Source organism: Vipera berus (assembly GCF_964194415.1).
Source record: "Vipera berus genome assembly, chromosome: 1".
Taxonomy (NCBI): Eukaryota; Metazoa; Chordata; class Lepidosauria; order Squamata; family Viperidae; genus Vipera; species Vipera berus.
In genome coordinates this window covers 226,896,410-226,920,459 of record NC_138202.1, presented here as the reverse complement: position 1 = coordinate 226,920,459, position 24,050 = coordinate 226,896,410, and the positions used below count along the sequence as shown (strand labels likewise).

The following is a 24,050-nucleotide window of genomic DNA, read 5'->3' as shown; positions in this document are numbered from 1 at the left end:
TCAGCCTTCTACTTCACTTTATAATAAATCATCTTCCAGAATTATTGGGCTTTACAATACTGTCATCCAATACTAAAAAATACTTAGACCTAATTAGTATATTTTTAACAATTTTAAAAAAATAGTTATCCATTTTAGCAATTACTGCTAGAATAATATACAGTCAAGTTAAAATATTGTACTAGTTTTCTCTAATATATATTCATTGTAAATTTAATATTTAAATCTTCATTGTCATTATCATCTCTGGGCAAAAATGTTTATTTTCATGGTTATTCCCATTCTCTACTACTTAAATTCTGCATCCATTTAATCATAGTCTCTAACCTCTCACCCAAATTAAGTAGTTGGTTTGATAGGTTGGTACTGCCACTCCATCTCCTTAATCTAAAGCTTAACCCTCAGTTTCCCGGTACTCCCATGTTACACCTTTGCTCCGTGAGCTACATTGGTTACCAGTTGTCTTCCGGGTGAGGTTCAAGGTTTTGGTTATGATCTTCAAGTCCTTACATAGCATGGGTCCAGGGTACCTCGGGGACCACCTGCTGCCGGCGTCAACTTCCCTCCGCCCTGTGCGTTCCCACAGAGAGGGCCTCCTCAGGGTGCCTCCGGTCAGAGAATGTCGACTGGTGGCCCCCAGGGGGAGGGCCTTCTCTGTGGGTGCTCCGGCTCTATGGAACCAACTGCTGGTTGAGCTCCGGATGGCACCGGATCTTCGCTCCTTCCAGCACGGTCTGAAGACCCATTTATTTGAACTAGCTGGTCTGGCCTGATGGGGGACGTTAAGGTTTTTTAATGGGTTTCTTATATTGTATTGTTTTTTATCTGGGCACTTGTTTAATTCCTTTTTAATTTTTGTATTTGCTATTTATATATGCCCTGTTCACCGCCCTGAGTCCTTCGGGAGAAGGGCGGTATACAAATTTAATAAAATGAAAATGAAATGAAATGAAACTTTCTTTAGAGAATAAATTCAGTTATTCATGTCTGCTACTCATTTCACTTCCTATTGGAATCATTTAATATAGAAAGCTATTCATTTTTTTTCTGCTGCAATTCTTGTTAACAAAGTTTCTCCATCTTAAAATATCTGCCATTATATTTCTCCATTAAGAATAATTATTCTTAAATAAATCTTTGTTGTTTTCTGCTAACTAAATTCCTAGGTTCTTGACCTTTTTAACAGCAATATTAAACAGCATTATTTGCAGTAGATATTACTTTTTTTTTCTTCAAGTAAATTCCATGTAATCATTTGAGTCTTGTTTTTATTAATGCAATATCCTGATACTGAGCCATATTGCTGTATGTATCCCATTATCAGTTCTAGAAATTCCTTTGGAAGAATAATTGTCAACAGAAGGTCGTATGCATTTATTTATTTATTTCAAATTTGCTAATTTAATTCCTGTAGTTCTAACTTCCCAGTAAATGCTCTAATGCCAGGAGAAATGAAGAAGGAGAAAAGGGAGAACCTTGTTTGTCTCCTTTGTTTTATCACTTTGTTTATCACTTTGTTTACCATTTTCCTTTACTTACCCGTTTTCAACCTCATTTCTCATTCATTCCAATGTCTTTCTTGTAGTCGGTGTGCTTATCGTGAACCTTCACTTTCTCTCTCAGAACATTTTCTGATGTAACAACAGAGATCAACTTTCCTGTACGTACATAAATATTCTAGAGAGGTTTACATAAAATGGATTAACTTTTGCTTAAATAGGCAGACTGGTTCAGCCACAAATCACTTCAGAGCAGACTGCTACAAACATATCTTTAATGGCTTCTATTTCTTGATGCCATAAAAATGAAAATCTGACCAGTTTTTTCCCTACTTTTTCAACCTTAGATGCAATCCAAGTTTTCCTGGCAAGCCATCAGCTCTTTAGTTATTGTTTATATTTGGCCAATGAGAAACTAATTGCAGCTTTGTTGGCCAAGTTTGGCTCCTTGTTCTTTTAACTGCTTCTTCAAATATTGTATTTGTTTCAACATTAACAGCCTCTAATACAGAATAACAAGAGTTGGAAGGGACCGTGAAGATCTTCTAGTCCAAACTCCTGCTCAAACAGGAGACCCTACACCATTTCAAACAAATGGCCCTCCAATCTTCTTAAAAACCTCCTGTGATGGAGCTTCCACAACTTCTGGAGGCAGGCTGTTCTACTGATTAACTGTTCTCACTGTCAGGAAATTTCTGCTTAGGTTGGATTTCTCTTTAATAATTTTCCACTTATTACTTCTTGTCTTGCCCTTGGATGCTTTGGAGAATAGGTTGCGCTATTCTTTATGACAGCCTCTCAAACATTGGAACACTTCTATTGTCACTCCTAGTCCTTGCCTTCATTAGACTAGACCAGGGCTTTTGAACCAGTGGTACGGGTACCACCTGTGGTACAATGGCACCTGGCAGGTGGTATGCGACCATCCTAGAAAAGTGGTAGCGGGGGAGGGAAATGAGCTGAACCTGTGGCAGCACTGCACAAGCCTGAGCAAGAGATGGCTGGAGTTGCAGGACAGTCAGGGCTCAGCGAAAGTGCCAGGATCAGCGCTTCTTTGGGGCTGTCAGGGCTCAGTGGAAGCACCAGGATCAGCACCAGGATCCAGCTGGAGCTTGACGCTGATCCTGGCGTTTCTGCTGAGCCCAGAAGAAATGCCGATCAGCTGGAATGTTACAGTGTCTCCAGAGTCTTGTGATTTACATTCAGATGCTTGGCAACTGATTCATATTTATGACGGACACAGTGTCCCAGGGTCACGTGAAGTGACCAAAACCTGCTGCAACCACCCAGTAGAGAGGAGGGATAAAAACCAAACATACCCCGCCACACCCCCACTGCCAATCCTCAACAGAAATGCTCACAACAATGAAGATCTCAGACAGGAGGAAGAGCACCGCCAGGCGGGCAGCCAGGTGTCTTGCTCGGCTGTGCCTTGGGGGGCTCTTTTTTCAGTGCCACTGTAACTTCAAACAGTCACTAAGCAAACTGTTGTAAGTCGAGGACTACCTGTACTTCATCACTTTTTTTTTTTAGTCATCAAGTTTTTGACACCTTGCTAGGCGACTGGTGGTACTCGGATGTTGCCATATCCTAAAAGTGGTACAATGAGTGAAAAGGTTGAAAAGCTCTGGACTAGACCATACCCAGATCCTGCAACTGTTCTTCATATATTTTAGCCTTCAGCCCCCTCATCATCTTTGTGCATTCTTTTCTAGAATCTCAACATCTTTGATCATGGTGACCAAAGTGCAGTATTCCAAGTGTGGTCTTATCAAAGAAGTTTATAGCAGTACTAGTGTTAAGTGTGCATATAAATGCTAATAATTCACTTACTTTGCTTTCAGCCTGGCCAGTGAAGACAGGCACCCCAATTATTTTCCATAGATTTTAAACACACTCCAAGGTTGCAACAATTACAGCTAGTCCTCGACTTACAACTGTTAGTTCAGTGACATTTGGAAGCTACAACTGCATTGAAAAATGTGGCTGGTTATGACTGGTTTTCACACTTGTGACCATTGCAGCATCCCCATGGTCACATGATCAAAATTCAGGCATGTGGCAACTGGCATGTAATGCCAGGGTCATGTGATTATCATTTGTAGCTTTCCCAGCCAGCTCCCAACAAGCAAAGTCAATGGGGGAAGCTTAACAACCACATGATTCACTTAACAATGCAGTGATTCATTTAACGACTGTGGCAAAGAAGATTGTAAAATGAAAAAATAGCTCACTTAACAACTGCCTTGCTTAGCAACAGAAATTTGGGGATCAACTGTGGTCCTTGGTCAAGGACTACCAGAAGTCTAGAATTGGTGATTCCTAGACTTTTTCAAATCGTATTCATTGTTGCCAATTAAAATGTTTGAATCATTATACACCAGCTTTTATCTCCGTCCTCTATTTGACTACTTTGACAAATTCAAGGTTTAACCAATTAAGATTTCTGAAGTCAAATGCTATATGTAAACAAAGCTGTATTACATACCTATTTACTGAAACTCTTCAGTAAGAAAAGCCTGTGTACAGAAACAATATTAAACTCTGTGATCAGAACTTGTACTTGGGCCCCCATTTATTTTAGCTGGAGGGAACAATCCATGCATTTCAGTAAATGTATATGTTCTTCACTGTAATATCATCTACTAGATCAGAACAAATTTCTTATGAGTCATTCACTGCAGGGCTATTCACTATATCTTTGTGTGATAAAGTGTGGGTGAAAACAAAATTAGTTGTCGAAATGTTTTACTTTTTCAGAGGCAATCAAAAGTAGAAAGCAAATTCAATGATGAGAAAGCATTTGTTAAATCTACACATGCTGTGTTTTTTTTAAGTTATTGTTACTCAGTGATTATATAAGCAGTGTAGTAATTGTTGTAACACAAAAGCTGGTCCTGAGTTGGAGGAGCTGATCTCCCATGAGATCTCCCAGCAGGATCCTTTCATCTCTTTTGCAGATTTATTTTAAAGAAGCCTGCTGTGAAATCTTCCCCCAGCAGGGTGGGGATAGGGAGCTCTCAGGGACAATTTCTCTTTGTCATGTTGCTGTCTACTAAGGAACTGAGCCCTGGACAGCTTCTAACTACACAATTGATAAAAAGCTTTCTAAAATGTGAGCAGCATCACTCAGGTATGTAAGAACAAGTTGCTAAAACAAACTACCGTGTTTCCACGAAAGTAAGGCCTACCCCGAAAATAAAACCTAGCTTGTTTTTTGTGGGGTGGGACTAATATAAGCCCTACCCCAAAAATAAGCCCTAGTTTTGGGGCAAGGTGCATGCCTAAAAATCAAGCTAGGGCAGAGGTTGGTAGAGCTGCCCCATGCATCCTGCACCCACTTACCATTGCAGCCAGGCCTCCCATGAATCGAAGCCTGCCTCACCTCAGTGGCCCACTTCTTCTGCGGCATCCCCCAGCCTGCATTTTGACATCAAGGAAATGCCTCTGCAGCTGAGAATGGAGCTCCAGATTCTCCCTCAGCCTGCATTTCTCCATCAGAGGCCTTAAGGAAAGGCCTCTGCAGCCGAGATCCGAGCTACAGATTCAATCTGTAGCTTAGTTCTTGGCTGCAGAAGCCTTTCCAGAAGGCCTCTGATGGTGAAATGCAGGCTGGGGGGACACTGGGCACATCAATCTGGAGCTCCACTCTCAGCTGCAGCGGCATTTCCTTCAGCCGCAGAAGAAATGGGCTGGCTGGGCAGGGCTATTAATGCCACTGCTGTGAGGTGAGACTGTGGAAAAGACACCACCCAAAAATAAGAGCTGGTGCCTCTTTTGAAGGCTAACAACAACAACAACAACAACAACAACAACAACAACAACAACAACAACAACAGGTATTATTTTCAGGGAAACACGGTACATGTAGGCTGAACAGTCTTCTGAAAGCAAAAGTAGACAAATTCCCTTTACCCCATCAAAAGCACACATCAATTCAAATATAGGTAATCCTAAGCTTACCACCACAATTGTGCCCAAAATTTCCATTGCTAAGCAAGACAAGTGGGTTAAGTGGGTTCTGCTCCATTTTACAACATTTCTTGCCATCGTTATTAAGCAAATCACTAAATGAATCCGGCTTCGTCCATTGACTTTGCTTGTCAGAGGTTGGCTGGCAAGGTTACAAACGGCGATCACATGACCCTGGGACAATGCAACAGTCATAAATACGTGCTAGTTGCCAGGTGTCCAAATTTTGATTGTGACCATAAGAATGCTGCAACAGTCATAGGTGTGAAAAACGGCAGTCACTTTTTTCAATACTTTTGTAACTTCAAATGACCTATAAAGCCCTAAATGGCTTGGGTCTGGGATATTTGAGGGAACACCTGCTGCCGGCATCAAGTTCCCTTCGTCCTGTGCGCTCCCACAGGGAGGGCCAACTCAGGGTGCCGGCGGTAAAAGACTGCCGGCAGATAACACCCAGGGGTAGGGCCTTCTCAGTGGGTGCGCCTGCCCTCTGGAACCAGATGCCCATGGAGCTTAGGACTGCCCCCGACCTCCGTTCATTTCGCCGGGACCTGAAGACCTGGCTCTTTGAGCTTTCCGGCCCAGGCTGAGAGTTTTTAATTGGGGTTTTTTATATTTTTTCAGGGATAAAATTTAATTATTTTTAATTGTTTTTTTATCTTTGTATGGTATTGATGTTTTTAAACACCTGTAAACCACCCTGAGTCCTATGGGAAAAGGGCGGTATATAAATCTAATAAACTTAAACTTAAACTTAAACTTAAACTTAAACTTAAACTTAAACTTAAACTTAAACTTAAACTTACCGAATGAACAGTTGTAAGTAGAGGACTACCTGTAGCAGGACAACAATCAAATATAGCCCTTTCTTTGTTCAATGCTGGGCCAAGGGAAAAGAATACCCCAAACCCTCCAGAAACATATTCATTCTCCTTACTTCCTTTTTAAGAATTCTAGGCTTGGTTCCGCTTTCCCTTTTTCTTGAGCTATTCTCCAACCCTCTCTAGGAAGTTTTCTCTCCAAGGTTTTCTGAACCCTGTGTTCCTGCCTGCCTGCTAAGTGCAGTCACGTCTGCTCAGGTAGAAGATGGCTTGGAACCACAAGCTGGGAAAAAGGTGTGTGCATGTGCGTGCATGTGATTGGAAATTGCAGAGAGTGGTGAGGATGGCCGAAAAGATCATTGGCAGTTGCCTCCCTCCCATCCAGGACATAGCACAGAAGCGTTGTTTGAAAAGGGTCCTTAGGATTATCTGGGACACTACTCATCCTCTTCACAACCTGTTTTCCTTGTTACCTTCTGGGAGGAGGCTTCGTAGTATCCACAGCAGAACATCCAGATTCAGCCATCATTTCATTCCATACAGCATTAACCTTGTGAACTCTCAGGCTTCCTCCTTCCATTATATATTGAAGACAGTGTTTAATATTTTATTGTTATGTATATGTAGGGGTGTGGGTCTATACATATGTTGTATATAGTATGTTTTAGGTGTGTGTCATGTATGTGTTTTACTTTGAGAGTGGACAACTAAATTTCATTTTTGATGGGTGCCGTTGTGCCCACAGTAAAAAATGACAATAAAGATTATCTTATCTTATCTTTATTTTAATTAATATTTTACATAAATGAAAGTCTTTATGTGTGTGTATTTTTCTGTCCCAATTTTATTAATGTTTCTTGGGCTTTGCTATTTCCAGTGCAACAAGATTACTCAGCATTTTAATATGCCATTTTTCTTTGTTTTCAGTTGGATGTTAGGAAACAAAGGCAGGTGAGAAGGAATTAGCCATTAGGAGTTTTCTGGGATGAAATCATAAATCATGAGGCTTGCATACACATGCTCAGATGTTCATGTAACACTCAGCAATGAAGGCCAGAGTTTAGGGGGATTGCATAATGTATCTTTTATGTAGTTGAGTGGATGTGTTTATGCACGTATTTATAAATGTGCATGTATGTGTCTAATATATCCTTAGGAACCCAAAGGTTACCTGATGCTACTGCAATGTGTGGGTTATAGAGAGTTCATGCATCACACTTACATCTTAGCAGGCATAAATCCTTTTTCTGAAACAGCTTGTATTCCCCTAACATAACTGCTCCTCTTCTAGCAGTCTCTACACCATATAGAGGAAACGCAGAATGTTTATTTATTTATTTAATTAGATTTGTATACCGCCCTTTCCCGAAGGACTCAGGGCGGTTTACAGGGTAATTAAAACAAGAAATACAAAAGTTAAAAATGATTAAAAAAAATTACAACAGTCCCTGAAAAAGTAAAAGCCCCCAATTAAAATTAAAATTAAAATTAAAATTCTCAGCCTGGGCCAGAGAGCTCGAAGAGCCAGGTCTTCAGGTCCCGGCGAAATGAATGGAGGTCGGGGGCAGTCCTCAGCTCCACGGGCAGCTGGTTCCAGAGGGCAGGCACACCCACTGAGAAGGCCCTCCCCCTGGGTGTTACCCGCCAGCAATTTTACCGGCGGCACCCTGAGAAGGCCCTCCCCGTGGGAGCGCACTGGACGAAGGGAAGTTGATGCTGGCAGTAGGTGTTCCCTCAGATATCCCAGAACCAAGCCATTTAGGGCTTTATAGGTCATTACCAGCACCTTGAATCTCACCCGGAGGGCAACCGGAAGCCAATGCAGCTCGCGGAGTAGAGGTGTTACTTGGGAGTATCGGGAAACCCCCATCACAACTCGTGCGGCTGCATTCTGCACCAGCTGAAGCCTCCGAGTGGTCCTCAAGGGCAGCCCCATGTAGAGAGCGTTGCAGTGGTCTAAACGGGAGGTCACCAGCGCATGAGTGACTGTGCGTAGGGCATCTCGGTCCAGATAGGGTCGCAACTGGCACACCAGGCGAACCTGGGCAAAAGCCCCCCTGGTCACGGCTCCTATGTGGTCTTCAAAATGTTATACTGAGGATAGGATAAGGTAGTATGAACAACAGACACATTCTGGTGAGAGAAAACCAGTGGTGGGATTCAGCCAGTTCGCACCAGTTCAGCAGAACCGATAGCTATATTTTTGTTGCCCAGGCCCAGAATGGACTTCTGGAAGTGGCATCCACACAGAGAACTGGTTGTTCACATATTTGAATTCCACCACTGGAGAGAACTTCCCTCAGGATGGGGCTCCAGCACAAGTCTGAAAGCTCAAAAGACTAAATCTCCGGTCCCGGTGGCCGACCCAGACTGGATTCTGAAACATAATCCCGGGATACGTATATTTGCCTTCATTCACAGATGTTATTGTTGAATAATATAAAAGGATGTTGCAGGATGTAAACTGTTCTGAGCAAAACTGCCTTTTGCAACTGAGTGGTGGTGGTTTTGTCAATGCTGACGGTGTTCAAGCTGTGCTCCAGACATTTTGGGATTGCACCCAAGGCATCTCTTACTATTGGTGTTCCCTTTGCTTTCTTTTGCCACAGTCGTTCTATTTCTATTTGCAGGTCTTTGTATTTTGTTACCTTCTCCAGTTCTTTCTCTTCTACAGTATTCTGCTGTCTCCATTATCTTGGATAATGACATGACACAGCATTTCACAGCAAGTGTCTTTCTCAGCTAATGTAGTCATGGTTTTAAGATACCGTAGTGAACCTGTGTGTGAGTCTGTAGGAAAACGTGGCTTATTTGAATCCAGGGACAGGGGGTTAGAAGAAGGCAAGAGTTTAGTGCAGACTGCATACATAAACGAGAACAAGCTAGACATTTTTTTAAAAAAAAATAGAGATAGTGTGGCAAATTAGAAATTGACTAGAGGGTTTAAAACTGGATCTGTCGATAAGGTTGTCCTTGAAATCTGCTCATCAATTCTGAAGTCAACATTGGGAGGCATAGCTCCCACGAATTGGGAATTTCAGCAAGGCAAGACAAAATGTGTGTGATTTGAGTCATGCCCTATCTGAGCCGAAAGAAGATCAGCTTGGCTGCCTAAGGAGAATGAGGTTTTCAAAACACTAATATAGTGCTAGTGCTGAATCAAGCAAAAATGTCACGTGTGACGAACCAAATATCTCACTCAACAAGAATGGATTAGGACATGTTATTTTACTCAGCTGCATGAATAAAAATTTCCAAAAGGACTATTTCAATTTTCATATGGGTTATGTGTGATCTGAGTATAGGAGCATACATATTGATCTAGAAGCATCAGAAAAGCAGAAGAGGAATATAGTTCTCCCTTTTAATATAATAATAGCAGTCAGACAAAGGGGAAAAAACAGACAAAAAACAATGATGGCATATTATGTACATTCATGGCAGCTATACGGAAGAATGCTCGATAAAATTGGTTTTTCTGATGTCCAGGTTTATGAAGGTGACTGTTAGTATTGCTCAAAATTGTTTTATGGCTTTTCTGAAAAGGAATGCAGTAACATGTCTTTTGAAGCAGATAGTAATATTCTGTTTATCCCTAAATGGTTTTCTCGGAAGATAGCCTAATACATATACAGTCAATTTTGCCCCATTTTACAATCTTTCTTGCTGTAGTTGTTGAGTGAATCACTGCAGTTGTTAATTTAGTAACGTGGTTTGTTAAGTGAATCTGGCTTCCCCATTGACTTTGCTTGTCAGAAGGTGGCAAAAGGTGATCACACGACCCCAGGACACTGCAACTGTCATAAATATGAGTCAGTTGCCAAGCATCTGAATTCTAATCATGTGATCATGGGGATGCTGCAACAGTCATAAGTATGAAAAATGGTCATAGATCACTTTTTTCCAATTCTATTTTAACTTTGAACATTCACTAAATTTTTATTTTTATTTTTTTAATTCCATTTATATCCCGCCCTTCTCTGAAGACTCAGGGCGGCTTACAAACTTAGCAGTAGCCTTCATTCTATGTATAAGCCTGCTTATTAGGGCTTTCACACCTCCCCCAAGCGGCATTATTACAAAGTCAGCTTATTGCCCCCAACAATCTGGGTCCTCATTTTACTTACCTTTACTTAGCTGTTGAAGGATGGAAGGCTGAGTCAACCTTGAGCCTGGTGGGATGCGAACCTGCACTAATTGCAGGCAGCTGGTGTTACTTAAGGAGGCATTAGCCCACTGCTCCACCAAGGCTCTTAAATGAAGCATTGTAAGTCAAGGACTACCTGTATATCTGTGCATTAGTGATAATTACTATTTTTGTACAGGGTGGGATATGAAATGGCAGTGAGCAGCCTTCCCTACCTGGTCCTCTACAGATATGTGGATTAATTACAAAGGGCCCCATCTAGTGTGATCCCAAACAAGCTGGGGATGATGGAAATGTTATTCTATCAAAGCTGGAGGATGCTCCCTTCTGAGAAGGCATTATCAGCCAAGAACAGTGCTGAAGCAGATTGTCATCTTGAGTTTTTGATACTGATAATCAGGAAAAGCAGGAAACAAGGCTGAAAAGTGCCATTAACAATTAAGAAAGACCATTTCAGTAGGTAACAGACAACCAGACAATTGGGATGGAAGGAAATGTGTTGAAGGTTTGTAATATGTCACTCTTTGTGCCTCACATAGACAGAACAATCTAAAAAGGTGATAATGCTTCCATGTCGCCTATGAAATTCAGTAATGAGATCATCAATAGCCATTTGGGTATTTCAAGCGCATTGAAGGAAACTGTCAGCATTGCTTTCTCCTCTTCCCCATCCCCAAAGAATGGAGTTAACTTATTTCAAGGACTTTTTAATGGGACACCCCTGGGTCATCCATTCATTTCAAAAGGTTTACTAGGATTTGCTATTTTGAAAACCTGGTAGAAAGTAACTTGCCCAAAAGGACCCCAATATAACTAATAATACATCAATCAAAATCTAGAAACTACTTTAGTAAATGGTTTACCAACAGTGACATGTTCAAAACAAGTTCCCATGCCAGTTCAATTGCAGCTAAGATATTAGAAGATGTTTACACTGCTGCTTTCATAAATGATCCTGAAAGATATTTCAAGGAACATGCCACTTCTTGGTGTGACTTGGTATACTTTGGGGGAGGAGAGATTGTGTAGCTTTCAATATAATGACCCAATTTGGACACCACAGTGGAGATAAAGAGCTGTGTATCTATCTATGATGGATTAATTTAAGTTTCTAATGGAATAAATTTATGGCAAAAAATATTTTGGACTATGGTACTATTTCTGTTACACTATTGTGCCCAAACCGTGGTTCACTTAAAGCAATCAAATCATTCTGAAGATACAACATAATTTAATTTGCATGTAATCAATAAGTCTCTGTCTGTTTCTCTCTGTCTCTCTCTGTCTCTCTGTCTCTCTCTGTGTCTCTGTCTCTGTCTCTCTGTCTGTCTCTCTGTCTGTCTCTCTGTCTGTCTCTCTGTCTCTCTGTCTGTCTCTCTCTCTGTCTGTCTCTCTCTCTCTCTGTCTCTCTCTGTCTCTGTCTCTGTCTCTGTCTCTCTCTCTCTCTCTCTCTCTCTCTCTCTCTATATATATATATATATATATATATATATATATGTGTGTGTGTGTGTGTGTGTCTGTGTGTCTGTGTGTCTGTGTGTCTGTGTGTGTGTCTGTGTGTGTCTGTCTGTGTGTGTGTGTGTGTGTGTGTCTGTGTATTTGTCTGTGTGTATATTTGTGTGTCTGTGTATATGTATATGCATATATGTATGTGTCTGTGTACACGCACACATAAAATGTTGTTGTTGTTGTTGTTAGCTGCGAAGTCATGTTTGACCCATCGTGACCCCATGGACAACATTCCTCCAGGCCTTCCTGTCCTCTACCATCTTCTGGAGTCCATTTAAGCTCACGCCTACTGCTTCAGTGACTCCATCCAGCCACCTCATTCTCTGTTGTTCCCTTCTTCTATTGTCCTCAATCTTTCCCAGCATTAGGTTCTTCTCCAGTGAGTCCTTCCTTCTCATTAGGTGGTCAAAGTATATATAATGTTTCGAAGCAAAGCTTGAGCACTTTACTGAGTAGCCATGAGCAAAAGCAGAATCACAGCATATATATTTTTGACCTACTCCATTGCAAAGATAAAACAAAGGAAAAAGGCAGACAGTATACAGTAGATTTCAACTTGGGGTTAAAATGTTTTAGAAAAATCCATCTGAGTGACCTAATGGCTATTTATCCCTTCCTACTAGATTAGCATGTAGCCATGCTATCACTGAGATATGGTCAGTGAATATTTGGGCTACTGCGTCATAATTAACATAGGTTTGGTAGTGAATGCAGCTTACATATGTGTGTGGGGGAGGACCTTTTACCATTACAACACCATGCAGCCATTTGAAGTCTGTATATTAGTCAACTCATTTTCAGTTATTGCAAATATGGAATGTGTATATTGTACTAGTATTTTAGAAGTTACTATCACATTATCTCTTTAATCAGGAACAAGAAAGAAAAAGAAAAAAATGTTCTACAATTAATTAATACATACAAATAGATAAATAGGAACATGGTTCATGGTTTAGAATGGTGAAGGCAACTAACTGTTCTTCATTCCAGCAAAACATTGCTTAGGGAAATTAATAAGCCAGCATCTGCTTATCAGGGTCAGCATTAAGGAGATGCATAACATATTAAATGTCATAACTACAGCCGATAATATATTCAGATAATTTTTGAAACAGATGCATTTTTTTGGCACTTCCTTGACTTAATTTCTTATAAAGGATAAGCATAAAAGGTATAGTTGCTGGATCAGACCAGAACATCAGATTTATTTATTTTTTTAAAAGCAGGCATATATTGAGCTGACATAAGTGCAGAAGCAGTTTTTTTTAACAATTTGAAAAAGCCAGAGAACCCTATCAAATGAATTTGGAACTTTCAGAAAAAGATGGAGGAATCACAAGAAAGGCTGGAAAAAGAAAGATAAGCAGGAGAAATCTTTATCCCTGCTTCTAAAATCTGCTGGATCAAAAGCCATCCCCAGCATAGATTCCAATTGTAGATGATTATAAATACAGATTAATTGCCTTTTTCTCCATAAAAAAAATAATTCTGAAATGGAGCATTTGGAAATAGAGAACTATCTCATGGGATAGGGAATGGGTGGCATGAATATGTTCAATTCACTATTTCCAACAAGCAACTCCTTCTTACAGAGATTCAAATTATTACTGTGAACATCTTGTGTCTATTCCCCTTGGGCACTAAAAGGACTCTCAATGTATAGAATGGTTGCTGGCTCCCATTTTCTTTTTGTGAAGTATCTTTTAAATGGTTAAGGATGATTTCTTAGGCTGCCTTATTGCTTCATTAATCTACTTGCTAACCCTAAAAGCATTTCTGGCTGAACAGCAGGATAAAAATGCTTAAAGAAATATTGTAAGTTTGGAATGTTTAAAGAGAAAAACTTGGGCACAATGTGAAACACAGAAATTGGGAGAAAAGTTTAAGTAACTTTGTCTTATATTGGTTAGTTCATCATCTTTCCCTCTCCGCTGATAATTTCCTACAGAAAAGGGATTGATGAGATACAGGCTTTGTTTGGCTAATGTTTTTCTTAAGCTCCATGTAATCACTGAGCTGCTTGCTTAAGACATGACACATAAGAAGATTCCTCAGCTCTTCCTGTTGATCACTTATACAGAAATAATAAGTTGCAGCATGATTAATTTTAATTTTAATTTTATTAAATTTATATACCGCCCTTTCCCGAAGGACTCAGGGGGGTTTACAGGGTATTTAAAATCAAACAGTACAAAATACAAAAGTTAAAAAAACAATTAAAAAAGATTAAATTATCCCTTAACTAAAAACCTCAGTTAAAAATTCTCAGCCTGGGCCGGAGAGCTCAAAGAGCCAGGTCTTCAGGTCCCGGCGGAATGAACGAAGGTCAGGGGCGGTCCTAAGCTCCACGGGCAGCTGGTTCCAGAGGGCAGGCGCACCCACAGAGAAGGCCCTCCCCCTGGGTGTTATCTGTCGGCAATCTTTTACCGGCGGCACCCTGAGAAGACCCTCCCTCTGCGAGCGCACTGGACGAAGGGAACTTGATGCTGGCAGCAGGTGTTCCCTCAAATATCCTGGACCCAAGCCATTTAGGGCTTTATAGGTCATCACCAGCACCTTGAATCTCACCTGAAGGGCAACCGGAAGCCAATGCAGCTCACGGAGTAGAGGTGTTACATGGGAGTATTGGGAGGCCCCCATCACAACTCGCGCGGCCGCATTCTGCACCAGTTGGGGAAAAGGCAACCCATTTAGTATCTTGTACTTTGAGTTTGATTTACTACAATTCATTGCAATATCTGTATCCATTTTCACATACCATAAATGAATATTCTGCAAGTTAACAGTAGAACGATTGAGAATTTTTGATAGAAGAAAAAATTGTTTCAGTAAAACTTAATTTTAAAAGGTGATAAAATGAAACATTCACTTACGGACAAATGCATTGATACCTTTCCATATTAACTTGAATAGATCTTGAGTGCAGTATTTCTTCCAATATGAAAAAAATACATGTTTTGTTTTCTTTTACAGTGAAAAAGGCAATTGAGCTGAAATCGAGAGGCGTCAAGATGTTGCCCAACAAAGACAACAATCACAAGAATTCTGTTTGTAAGTTTATCATTTTTTCTTTAAAGAATTAAGTCCTAAATCCACAACACTTTAATAGAGGACCAGAGTTTTAAGGTAAAACATGCAAGATGGTTAAAGTATCAACTAAAAACACCATTCATTAAACAAGATACACAACAGCCACCATTAGATTTTTCTGTGTTTTGTTAATCTGCAAATTGTTGACCTGCTATGCTATGTTATGTTTTGTTACATAGACTCCCACAGAGGAACATTCACTAGGCATCATCCAGCTCTTTCTCTTGGTCTGTCCACATCTTGTATGTGATCTTGCTTAGGGGGAATTGGGCTACAGGAATATATGCCACCAACAAGGAGTGAGGCAGTAACAACATGGAGCTATTAACCTGAAGAGCAACAGTTTAGGCCTATTGGCCCTCTGTTTCTTCCTCAGAGGAAAGGAATAATTGAATATTCAGTTTGCAAGAACCAGACTGAAATGGCTAGATAATCTCTTGAAGAGTAGGAATTTTCTCTCTCAGCTACATATAACAATGGATCTTGATTTGCTATGTGCCCAGAAAAGACATTTGCTACCCCTTCTCAAGAACAAAATGCCTTAGGATAATTCCAATGTTCTCTGCTGTATATTCTTAGGAAATTAAGACAATGGAAAGAGAATAGTGAATACAATTTTCACAGCAGCAATATTTCAAATATTTTAATGGTTGTCCTTCAGCATTTTAAACTGTGGGGCACTTAAGGCAAGGCTTTTATTGTGAACCTGCTTTGTCTTATTCTAAGAATGTTATGAATCAGCTTAGTGTGTGTATGTCTACATACATATAGTGCCAATGTTTCCGCAACTAAAAATGTTCAGTCAGACCTTCTTCTTGCAGAAAAAAACTTCTTGCAGAGAAAAAAGATTTCACAAAGTTGCAAGGTCTGACTTAACTTTTTTTAGTCTCACAAACTCTGTTTCCTGCAGTGGGAGAGAAATGCACCAGAGCTGGAAAGCAGGCTAGTGAAGAATTTTTTTTTTTTTGCTTTCGGAAAGAGGGAGGAGCTGCTCAATGGTGCGCCAAGCTCTATAGCAGTGCCGGGAGGAGAAGCGGCAGGAAACAGGGCTGCCATTTTGAGAATGGAGAAGGGAGATGTGGGGTTATGCAGGGCGGCAAGCAAGTGCTCTTCTCTCCATTCTTCATTCTCTCCAGTCACAGCGATGGAGGGCTGGCAGAGGGAGGCGACAGTCATGGTGAAAGCCACGGGAGAGTTGGTGGAGGAGAAGGAGGTGGTGGCTGCTACCAGGCAGGTGATCTGTGGGATGGAGTGTGAAGAAAGCCCCTCCAGTAGTGCACAATAGCAGTGGAGCCTTTCTATGTCACTCATCCCTGGCTCCGAAATGGTGGAGGGGGACCAGGTCTACCCTTCCCATCCTCCATATGGTAGCATGGCAGTCCAGCTCAGGAGGGGAATGAAAGGAAGCAAGGAATGGGCTGGCTAGGGAGGACCCTGAAGGAAGTGGGTGTGGGGCACGTGAGGCAGCTCAACCCCGTCCCCCACATGCCTTGCCTCATTGTGGCAGCAGCAGCACAATGTGCCGCGTGTCCTCCTGCCCATTGTGGCAGCCAGGTGGGATGGAGTGGGTGGGATCCTAATTAGGACTTATAGTTTGAGTAGGGCTTATATTAGACCCACCCTCACAAATCAGGGTAGGTCTTTTTCTCGGGGTAGACTTTTTTTCGGGGAAACACAGTACTAATGGAGTACACAGTGTCTTTTACCCACAGATGTTCAATTTTGGGAAATAGATTTAGTTGGTGGACAAACTTCAGCTAAAAGAAAGTTAATAAGTCTTTACTTGAGTCAAGTGATAATTCTGACACTGACTGATAAGCATCACTTATTCATACTTCCATAATTTTGGAAGAACAATCAGGGTTCTGTTCTGTTCCATTCCCATCTTTGACTGCACTAAAACTCTGCAAAACCAAATTGACAAAAGCATTGCTTTGTATTACTATTATAATTATAATTTCCAGAGACACCCATAGACACATAATCACATCTTTACTTTATTATTCAAACTTTTTTCTTCTGCTTTGCCTGGTTTTTGAAATGCCAGACCACCTTGTCCTAGTATTGCTAAGCGGGTACCTCAGAGAATTAGAGGTCACAGTGTATTTAAACAAATGTCTGCTTCATGTACCTCTGTTGACTATTGAGTGAGTTCCCAGGTCTGCATATTTAGCATAAATGAATGTGATCTTTCAATGTTTTATGTAAAGGGATATCTTTGGTGTGATCTTATTAACTAGAATTTGCCATACTTTAGAAATTATTGGCTTTGGATAAAGTACTCATGAAGGGTTGGGGTTTTTTTTTACATTGCAGTTTTTGAAGGCAGCAAATTCTGCCTATGATGCAAATCTTTTAAAATGTAGCATTTAATTACAGAAAGTAAAAAAAAGCTGCATGTAGTCATCTCACAAACCACTGCTGATCCGACCATCCATTTGAATTATTAATGGCGATGGTCAGCTAATTAAGTTCAACTTTTCACTAATTCATTATCGTCGCCAGAGCTATAAATAATTCTTGCCAGAAATATTATAATATTACCTGCACTTAGACTTTATTGCAAAGTTTCTGTGGAGAGGTCTGGGGGTGGATGTGGATCGGGGAAATAAGGCAGTAAAAATAATCTTCCTGGAAAAGGTTTCAGAAAATCATTAGGACAAGAAGGAAGAATTGGCATTCCATAAGGCACAGCCTTATATAGAACCAGTTTGATGCAGTGGTCAATGCATCAGGCTAGAAATCAGGAGAACATAAGTTCACAAAACCAGCTGGGTGACCTTGGGCCAGTCACTTTATCTCAGCCCTTGAAAGCAGGCAGTGACGAACCACTTCTGAGAAGCCTTGCCCAAAAAACTGCAAGGACTTGTCCTAGCAGTCTCTGAAAAGTGAATGGAAATTTTAAAAAAGGTACAGCACTACCTGATTTGATAATATTTTTGCAGTTGTGTATAGTAGCTGGAAGTCTCTTGAACAGGGTATCTATGGCATTTTGCTATAATAATAGAATACTTTATTATACACATATTATTTATGTATGACATATTGCTCTGTTCAGAAAGACTGGGACTTGCTAATGATTTTGTGGCAGATCACCTTGCTTTATTGCCAAATATGGACAGTTTAGTCTATGCACTCGGTTTCCTCCGTAATGAAAATGGGTGAAAATTAGTTCTCTGAACAAGACAAGGAAGGGATATCTAAAAGGAAAATATTCATTTGCTTGCCATGGCCTGCAGGCAGAAATGTTGAATATTCTGCAGCTAGTGCAGCTTCCTTACCTTTGTAGTGTTGATATCCCATTTAGTGTAGAGATGAAGAAAATTGAGTTATTCTTAAGGCAATGGTTTGTGCCATGTAGAGGCAAAGAACAAATGGCTTTACAGATTCAGTATTGATCTGCTGTAACACATTTAGATGAATTGATGGTACATGCTGTGTTACTCAGCAGCTGATACTCAAACAGCTAATTCTGGGCCATAATATCCCTGCTGATTCACTGCTGGATGTATTGGTAAAAGGTGGTAAAAAGTATGATTTATTTTAACTGTTTGAGGAAAATTATAACTAGCATAATCCATAGGGATAAACACATTTTAAGATAAGCATTGTATACCATTGTGTAAATATCTGCCTGATTTATCACTGTGTTCTTAGTATTATATAATAGCTTTGAAAAATTAAAATTGTACATTTCATCAATTTCTCATCCTATCCCCAAAGTACAACAAAATATTTTTTAAACTTTTTCTACGTGCAAAATATGTGCATTTATTATATTGTGGTACATGAAGGCTGCAGTCTTCTGAATAGCTGTTTTGGGATATTGCAAATTCTTATGAGATGCATCTTTATTCATTTATCAATAGAAGTAAGATTACGTCACACTAATCTGGATATGCAGAGACTATTTTTATCCCTTTAGTGGTCACTTCCTGCTTTGATTGATATGGTGATTTATTTCTTCATCTAGAAGGGTGAATGTATCTTTCTTCAGATGTGGTTGAGAGATTCAACACAGGCCATGCTAGCTAGAACTACTCAGGGCAGCTTCTGTAATGTCACATGATTCCTTGTAGTACATTTCTTGAGGATTTTCATTAAAACTTCAAGCTTTCTCCACTCAGAGCTTTCAAAAAGTGAGTCAGGGGAACTCTTACATGGATTTCTTGCATTTTCATTGGATAGATTGAGTAGCCATATAAATTCAGTGAATAAGTGCATAATAAATAATGATGTTATTACTGGTGATGCAGTGGTTAGAATATACGCAGGGGTGTCAAACTCAATTTCACTGAGGGCCGCATCAGCATTGTGGTTGCCCTCAGGGGGCCAGGTGGGTATGGCCAGGGTGGGCGTGGCCTACTGGGTGGGCATGGCTAGAGTGCGTATGACCTACGCATCAAGGGTGCCTATGGGGGCCTGGGCAGGAGTGGGTCAGATCTGAGGGTCTCTGGCAGAAGGAGGGTCTCTGGGCCAGGGCCAAAGCAGTGGGGGCCGTTTCCTCACTGTTTCCAGGATGGCTTCGCGGGCCACATGAAACCACTTCACGGGCCAGATCTGGTCCCCGGGCCTTGTGTTTGACATGTCTGGAATATACTGTAGTATTTGCAGGCTAATTCTGCCAACTGCCAACAGTTCAATTCTCACCAATTCAAGGTTGACTCAACCATCCATCCTTCTAAAGTCAGTAAAATGAGGACCCAGATTATACAGAGTGTTGTAAAGCACTGTGGAGCAGTATATAAGTCTAAGTGCTCTTGCTATGTTGATTCCTAATTTGAGGGGTCTCTGCAGTTATGTTTTCTGGGCTTTTGTATTCTCTTTCACAGAGGGAACCATAATTTTGCTTTGCTTTGTTAGCTTTGACAATATATCAAGTGCACATAACACTTGCTTTCAAAGATAAGAAGGGTGCTAAAGATAGATAGTATTGTTGCTGAATGAGGAAAAACCTAAAATGATGCTTTGCTTAATTTTGTGATACTTTTGTTACCTTGGTGAAAGAATGGGAAAGGGGGAAAACGAGCAACTGAGAGTAATCACTAAAACATTACAAGAAGTAAAACCTAAGAAAACTTTGTCTTGACTTGGTAACTGGCACATCTAATTTTTGGATGGTTCCCCCTGTTTTCTCGGTTTTCCCATTCTCCTGAATACATATTTCCAGACAAAATTCATAAATAGGATTTCAAATAGAGCCTGGAATTGTTTGTCTAGTGACTGGTCTGTCTTTTATATAGTTCTTGATCATTGTAAATTATCCTAAGAACCTGAAAACTGCCCATAGAGAGATGGTATAATATATCCAAGCACCAAGTCTAAATAATTATAGTAATATTTAATAGAATATTAAATAGAAGATATAAACCAGATGTTAATACTATGTTGACTGAAATATATTGAAAATAATCAGGATTTCTCTTTAGAACATTGTTCTTTGGCCCCAAAGAGGATCAGCATGATTTCAGACTGTGGCCTTTGACTTATAATGCATAATCCAGTTTTATAATTTATAGCTCAATTATACAATGGAGATTACTAAAAGAATAAAAATAATCAGAAAAAGGATGCACTAACAGTCAGAGAATTAGCTATACATGGCATTTATGAAATAACTTTTCCCCTAGTCATCCATCGGGTAATAAATTAATAATAATAATAATAATAATAATAATAATAATAATAATAATAATAATAATAATAATAATAATAATAATAATAATAATAAGAAGAAGAAGAAGAAGAAGAAGAAGAAGAAGAAGAAGAAGAAGAAGAAGAAGAAGAAGAAGAAGAAGAAGAAGAAGAAGAAGTAGTTGGAAGGGACCTTGGAGGTCATCTAGTCCAACCCCCTACTCAGGCAGGAAACCCTATACCATTTCAGGCAAATGGTTCTCCAGTCTCTTCTTAAAAACTTCCAGTGTTGGAGCATTCACCACTTTTGGAGGCAGGTTGTTCCACTGGTTAACTGTTCTAACTGTCAGGAAGTTTCTCCTTAGTTCTAGGTTGCTTCTCTCCTTGACTAGTTTCCATCCATTGCTTCTTGTCCTGCTTTCAGGTGCTTTGGAGAATAGCTTGACTCCCTCTTCTTTGTGGCAGCCCCTGAGATATTGGATCACTGCTATCATGTCACCCCTCACCCTTCTCTTCCTTAAACTACACATACCCAATTCCAGCAACCGTTCCCTATATGCTTTAGCCTCCAGTCCCCCAATCATCTTTGTTGCTCTTCTCTGTACCCTTTCTAGAGTCTTGAGATCTTTTTTACATCGTGGTGACCAAAACTGGATGCAGTATTCCAGGTGTGGCCTTACCAAAGCATTGTAAAGTGGTATTAGTACTTCACTTGATCTTGATTCTATCCCTCTGTTAGTGCAGCCTAGCACTGTGTTGGCTTTTTTGGCAGCTGCAGCACACTGCTGGCTCATATTGAAGTGATTGTCTACTAGGACTCCGAGATCCCTCTCACAGTTACTACTATTGAGCAAGGTACCACCTATACTATACCTGTGCATTTCATTTTTCCTGCCTAAATGTAGAACCTTACTTTTTCCACCATTGAATTTCATTTTGTTAGATAGCACCCAGTGTTCGAGTCTGTCCAGATCCTCCTGTATCTTAAGCCTATCTTCTGGAGTATTGGCTATTCCTGCCAGCTTGGTGTCATCTGCAAATTTGATGAGTTCCCCATCTATCCCCTCATCCAAATCATTGATGAAGTTGTTGAAGAGCACTGGGCCCAGAACAGAGCCCTGGGGCACCCCACTACACACTTCCTTCCATGTGCAGTGTGCAGTTCCATTGAGGACCACACGCTGAGTACGGCCTGTCAGCCAGCTACGAATCCATCTGGTGGTGATGCTATCTAACCCACATTTTTCTATCTTATCAAGTAGTAGGTTGTGATCTACTTTATCAAATGCCTTACTGAAGTCCAAGTAAATTATATCTACAGCATTCCTCTGGTCCACTAATTTTGTCACTTGGTCAAAGAATGTAATAAGATTTGTCTGGCATGATCTGTTTCTGACAAACCCATGTTGACTTTTAGTGATGACTTTGTTTGCATCAAGGTGTTTGCTGATTTGTTGTTTGATTATCTTTTCCAGAATCTTCCCAGGTATTGAGGTCAGGCTGATAGGTCTGTAGTTTCCAGGATCTTTTTTGAAGATGGGAACCATATCAGCTCTCTTCCAGTCCTCTGGTAGTTCCCCAGTGCTCCAGGATCTTTGAAAAATATAGTTCAGTGGTTCTGAGATCACATCTGCCAGTTCCTTGAGAACCTTGGGGTGTAATCCATCTGGTCCTGGTGATTTGAACTCGTCTAGGCTGGACAGGTGTTCACTTACCATTTTTTTGCCTATCTTAACTTGCATTTCTATTCTGTTTTTTATGGCACTGGTTTTGGTAGGTTGGACTGTTTTTCCCCTTTGTGTAAAGACAGATGCAAAAAATGAGTTAAATAGTTCTGTTTTCTCCCTGTTGCTTGTCACCTTCTTGCCACTTTCCCCCACTAATGGACCAATCATTTCCTTAACTTTTTTCTTGTTTCTTATATGTTTCTTGTTTCTTATATCCATTTTCAGAGGATGCCGGGGAAAAGGTTTTGTGGATGAAAATGAGGTTCATGGAATGAACTTTTGATATAAAACATTTATATTGCCTCGTGTCTTGTAACCAGCTCTGGATGGCTTCCAATCAAACGTAAAACAACATAAAAACCTAATAAAACTATAAAACTAACTCACATTAAAAACAACAAAAACCTGGTTTTAAGTCATATACAGATAGTCTTCAACTTACAACAATTTGTTTAATGACCGTTCAAAGTTACAACAGCACTGAAAAAAGTGAGTTAGGACCATTTATCATACGATTGTTACACCATCCTCAGGGTCATGTGTTCAAAATTCAGATGCTTGGCAACTGACTCATATCTATGATGTGTCCCCGGGTTATGTAATCACCTTCTGCAGCCTTCTGACAAGTAAAGTTAGTGGGGAAACCAGATTCATTTGACAACTGGGTTACTAACTTAGTGATTGACTTAACAGATGTGGCAAGAAAGGTCGTAAAATGGGCCCCAAACTCACTTAACAAATATCTCCCTTAGCAACAGAAAATTTAGGCACAATTGTAATCTTAAGTCGAGGACTATCTATAGACTCTTATCCTATCACTTAGAGGGAAAGCCAAGTCTTCCACTTACCCTGCAAGTTGTTTTCCTCGCTCTGGAATATGTATGTTGTCTTCATCTGGGGATTTGAGCACAAATCATTTCCTAGCATAATAACAATGACAATTAAAAGTCTATTTCAACAAACGTCTTAATTCTTCTTAATGCCCACCTGCCTAGAGATGGCAGATTCACTTCTGTCCCTTTTTGCAACATGAATCTACAATTCCATCTCTTTTGCTGATATGAGAAGCGTCCTACACACCTTGCATAATGTAATTCTTTATATACTTTGAAAACTCCTTTCAAATAGAATGCTCATATATTTGGCAAAGAAAGTCAGGAAAGACAGGAATGGCAAATTGAAGAGGTAAAATACCCAGGGGTTGTTTTTCAATGTATCGTTGCACAGGAAGCACACATTTCATCTCCCTATTAAACTGAGGCTAATGTGAGCTCTGAAACCTGGGTTTCTGTTAAGGATAAGAATCACTGTGCTCTCCCTTTGTCCTCTCTCATTGGTGCTTGGGTCATCTCTCATTTTCTCCTGAACAATTTTCGCTAAACTTCCTTTTTCTGCTTCTTTGTTGTAGTACTGGTAAATAACTTTAGGAGTTTGCTTAAGTGCTTGTATCTTAGAATTCAACTTGATGCCAGTTAGTTTTCCTAACTCTTAATGATAGAGTGAAATCTCAGATGCATATGTGACTGTTGCCTGACTATTACCCAGCATGGATGGTGGTGATGATTTATTTAAAATTGTTATAGCTGCACATGCTGGAAGACTCTATGAATCGAATCCAGAAACAATAACAGCAGTTAAAAACATATAGCTA

The 24,050-nt window shown here is 40.2% G+C and overlaps 1 protein-coding gene across 1 annotated transcript in view; it reads left to right on the top strand.

Annotated features, from left to right (window-relative positions):
• The window catches only part of CSMD1 (CUB and Sushi multiple domains 1), a gene marked incomplete at its 5' end in the record, with an annotated part of 1,150,904 nt that overhangs the window by 765,331 nt on the left and 361,523 nt on the right, over window positions 1-24,050 (top strand). The window contains one exon of the mRNA XM_081335496.1: window positions 14,922-14,999. Coding sequence (XP_081191622.1) covers window positions 14,922-14,999 — 78 coding nt within the window. The remainder of the gene's footprint in view (window positions 1-14,921; window positions 15,000-24,050) is intronic.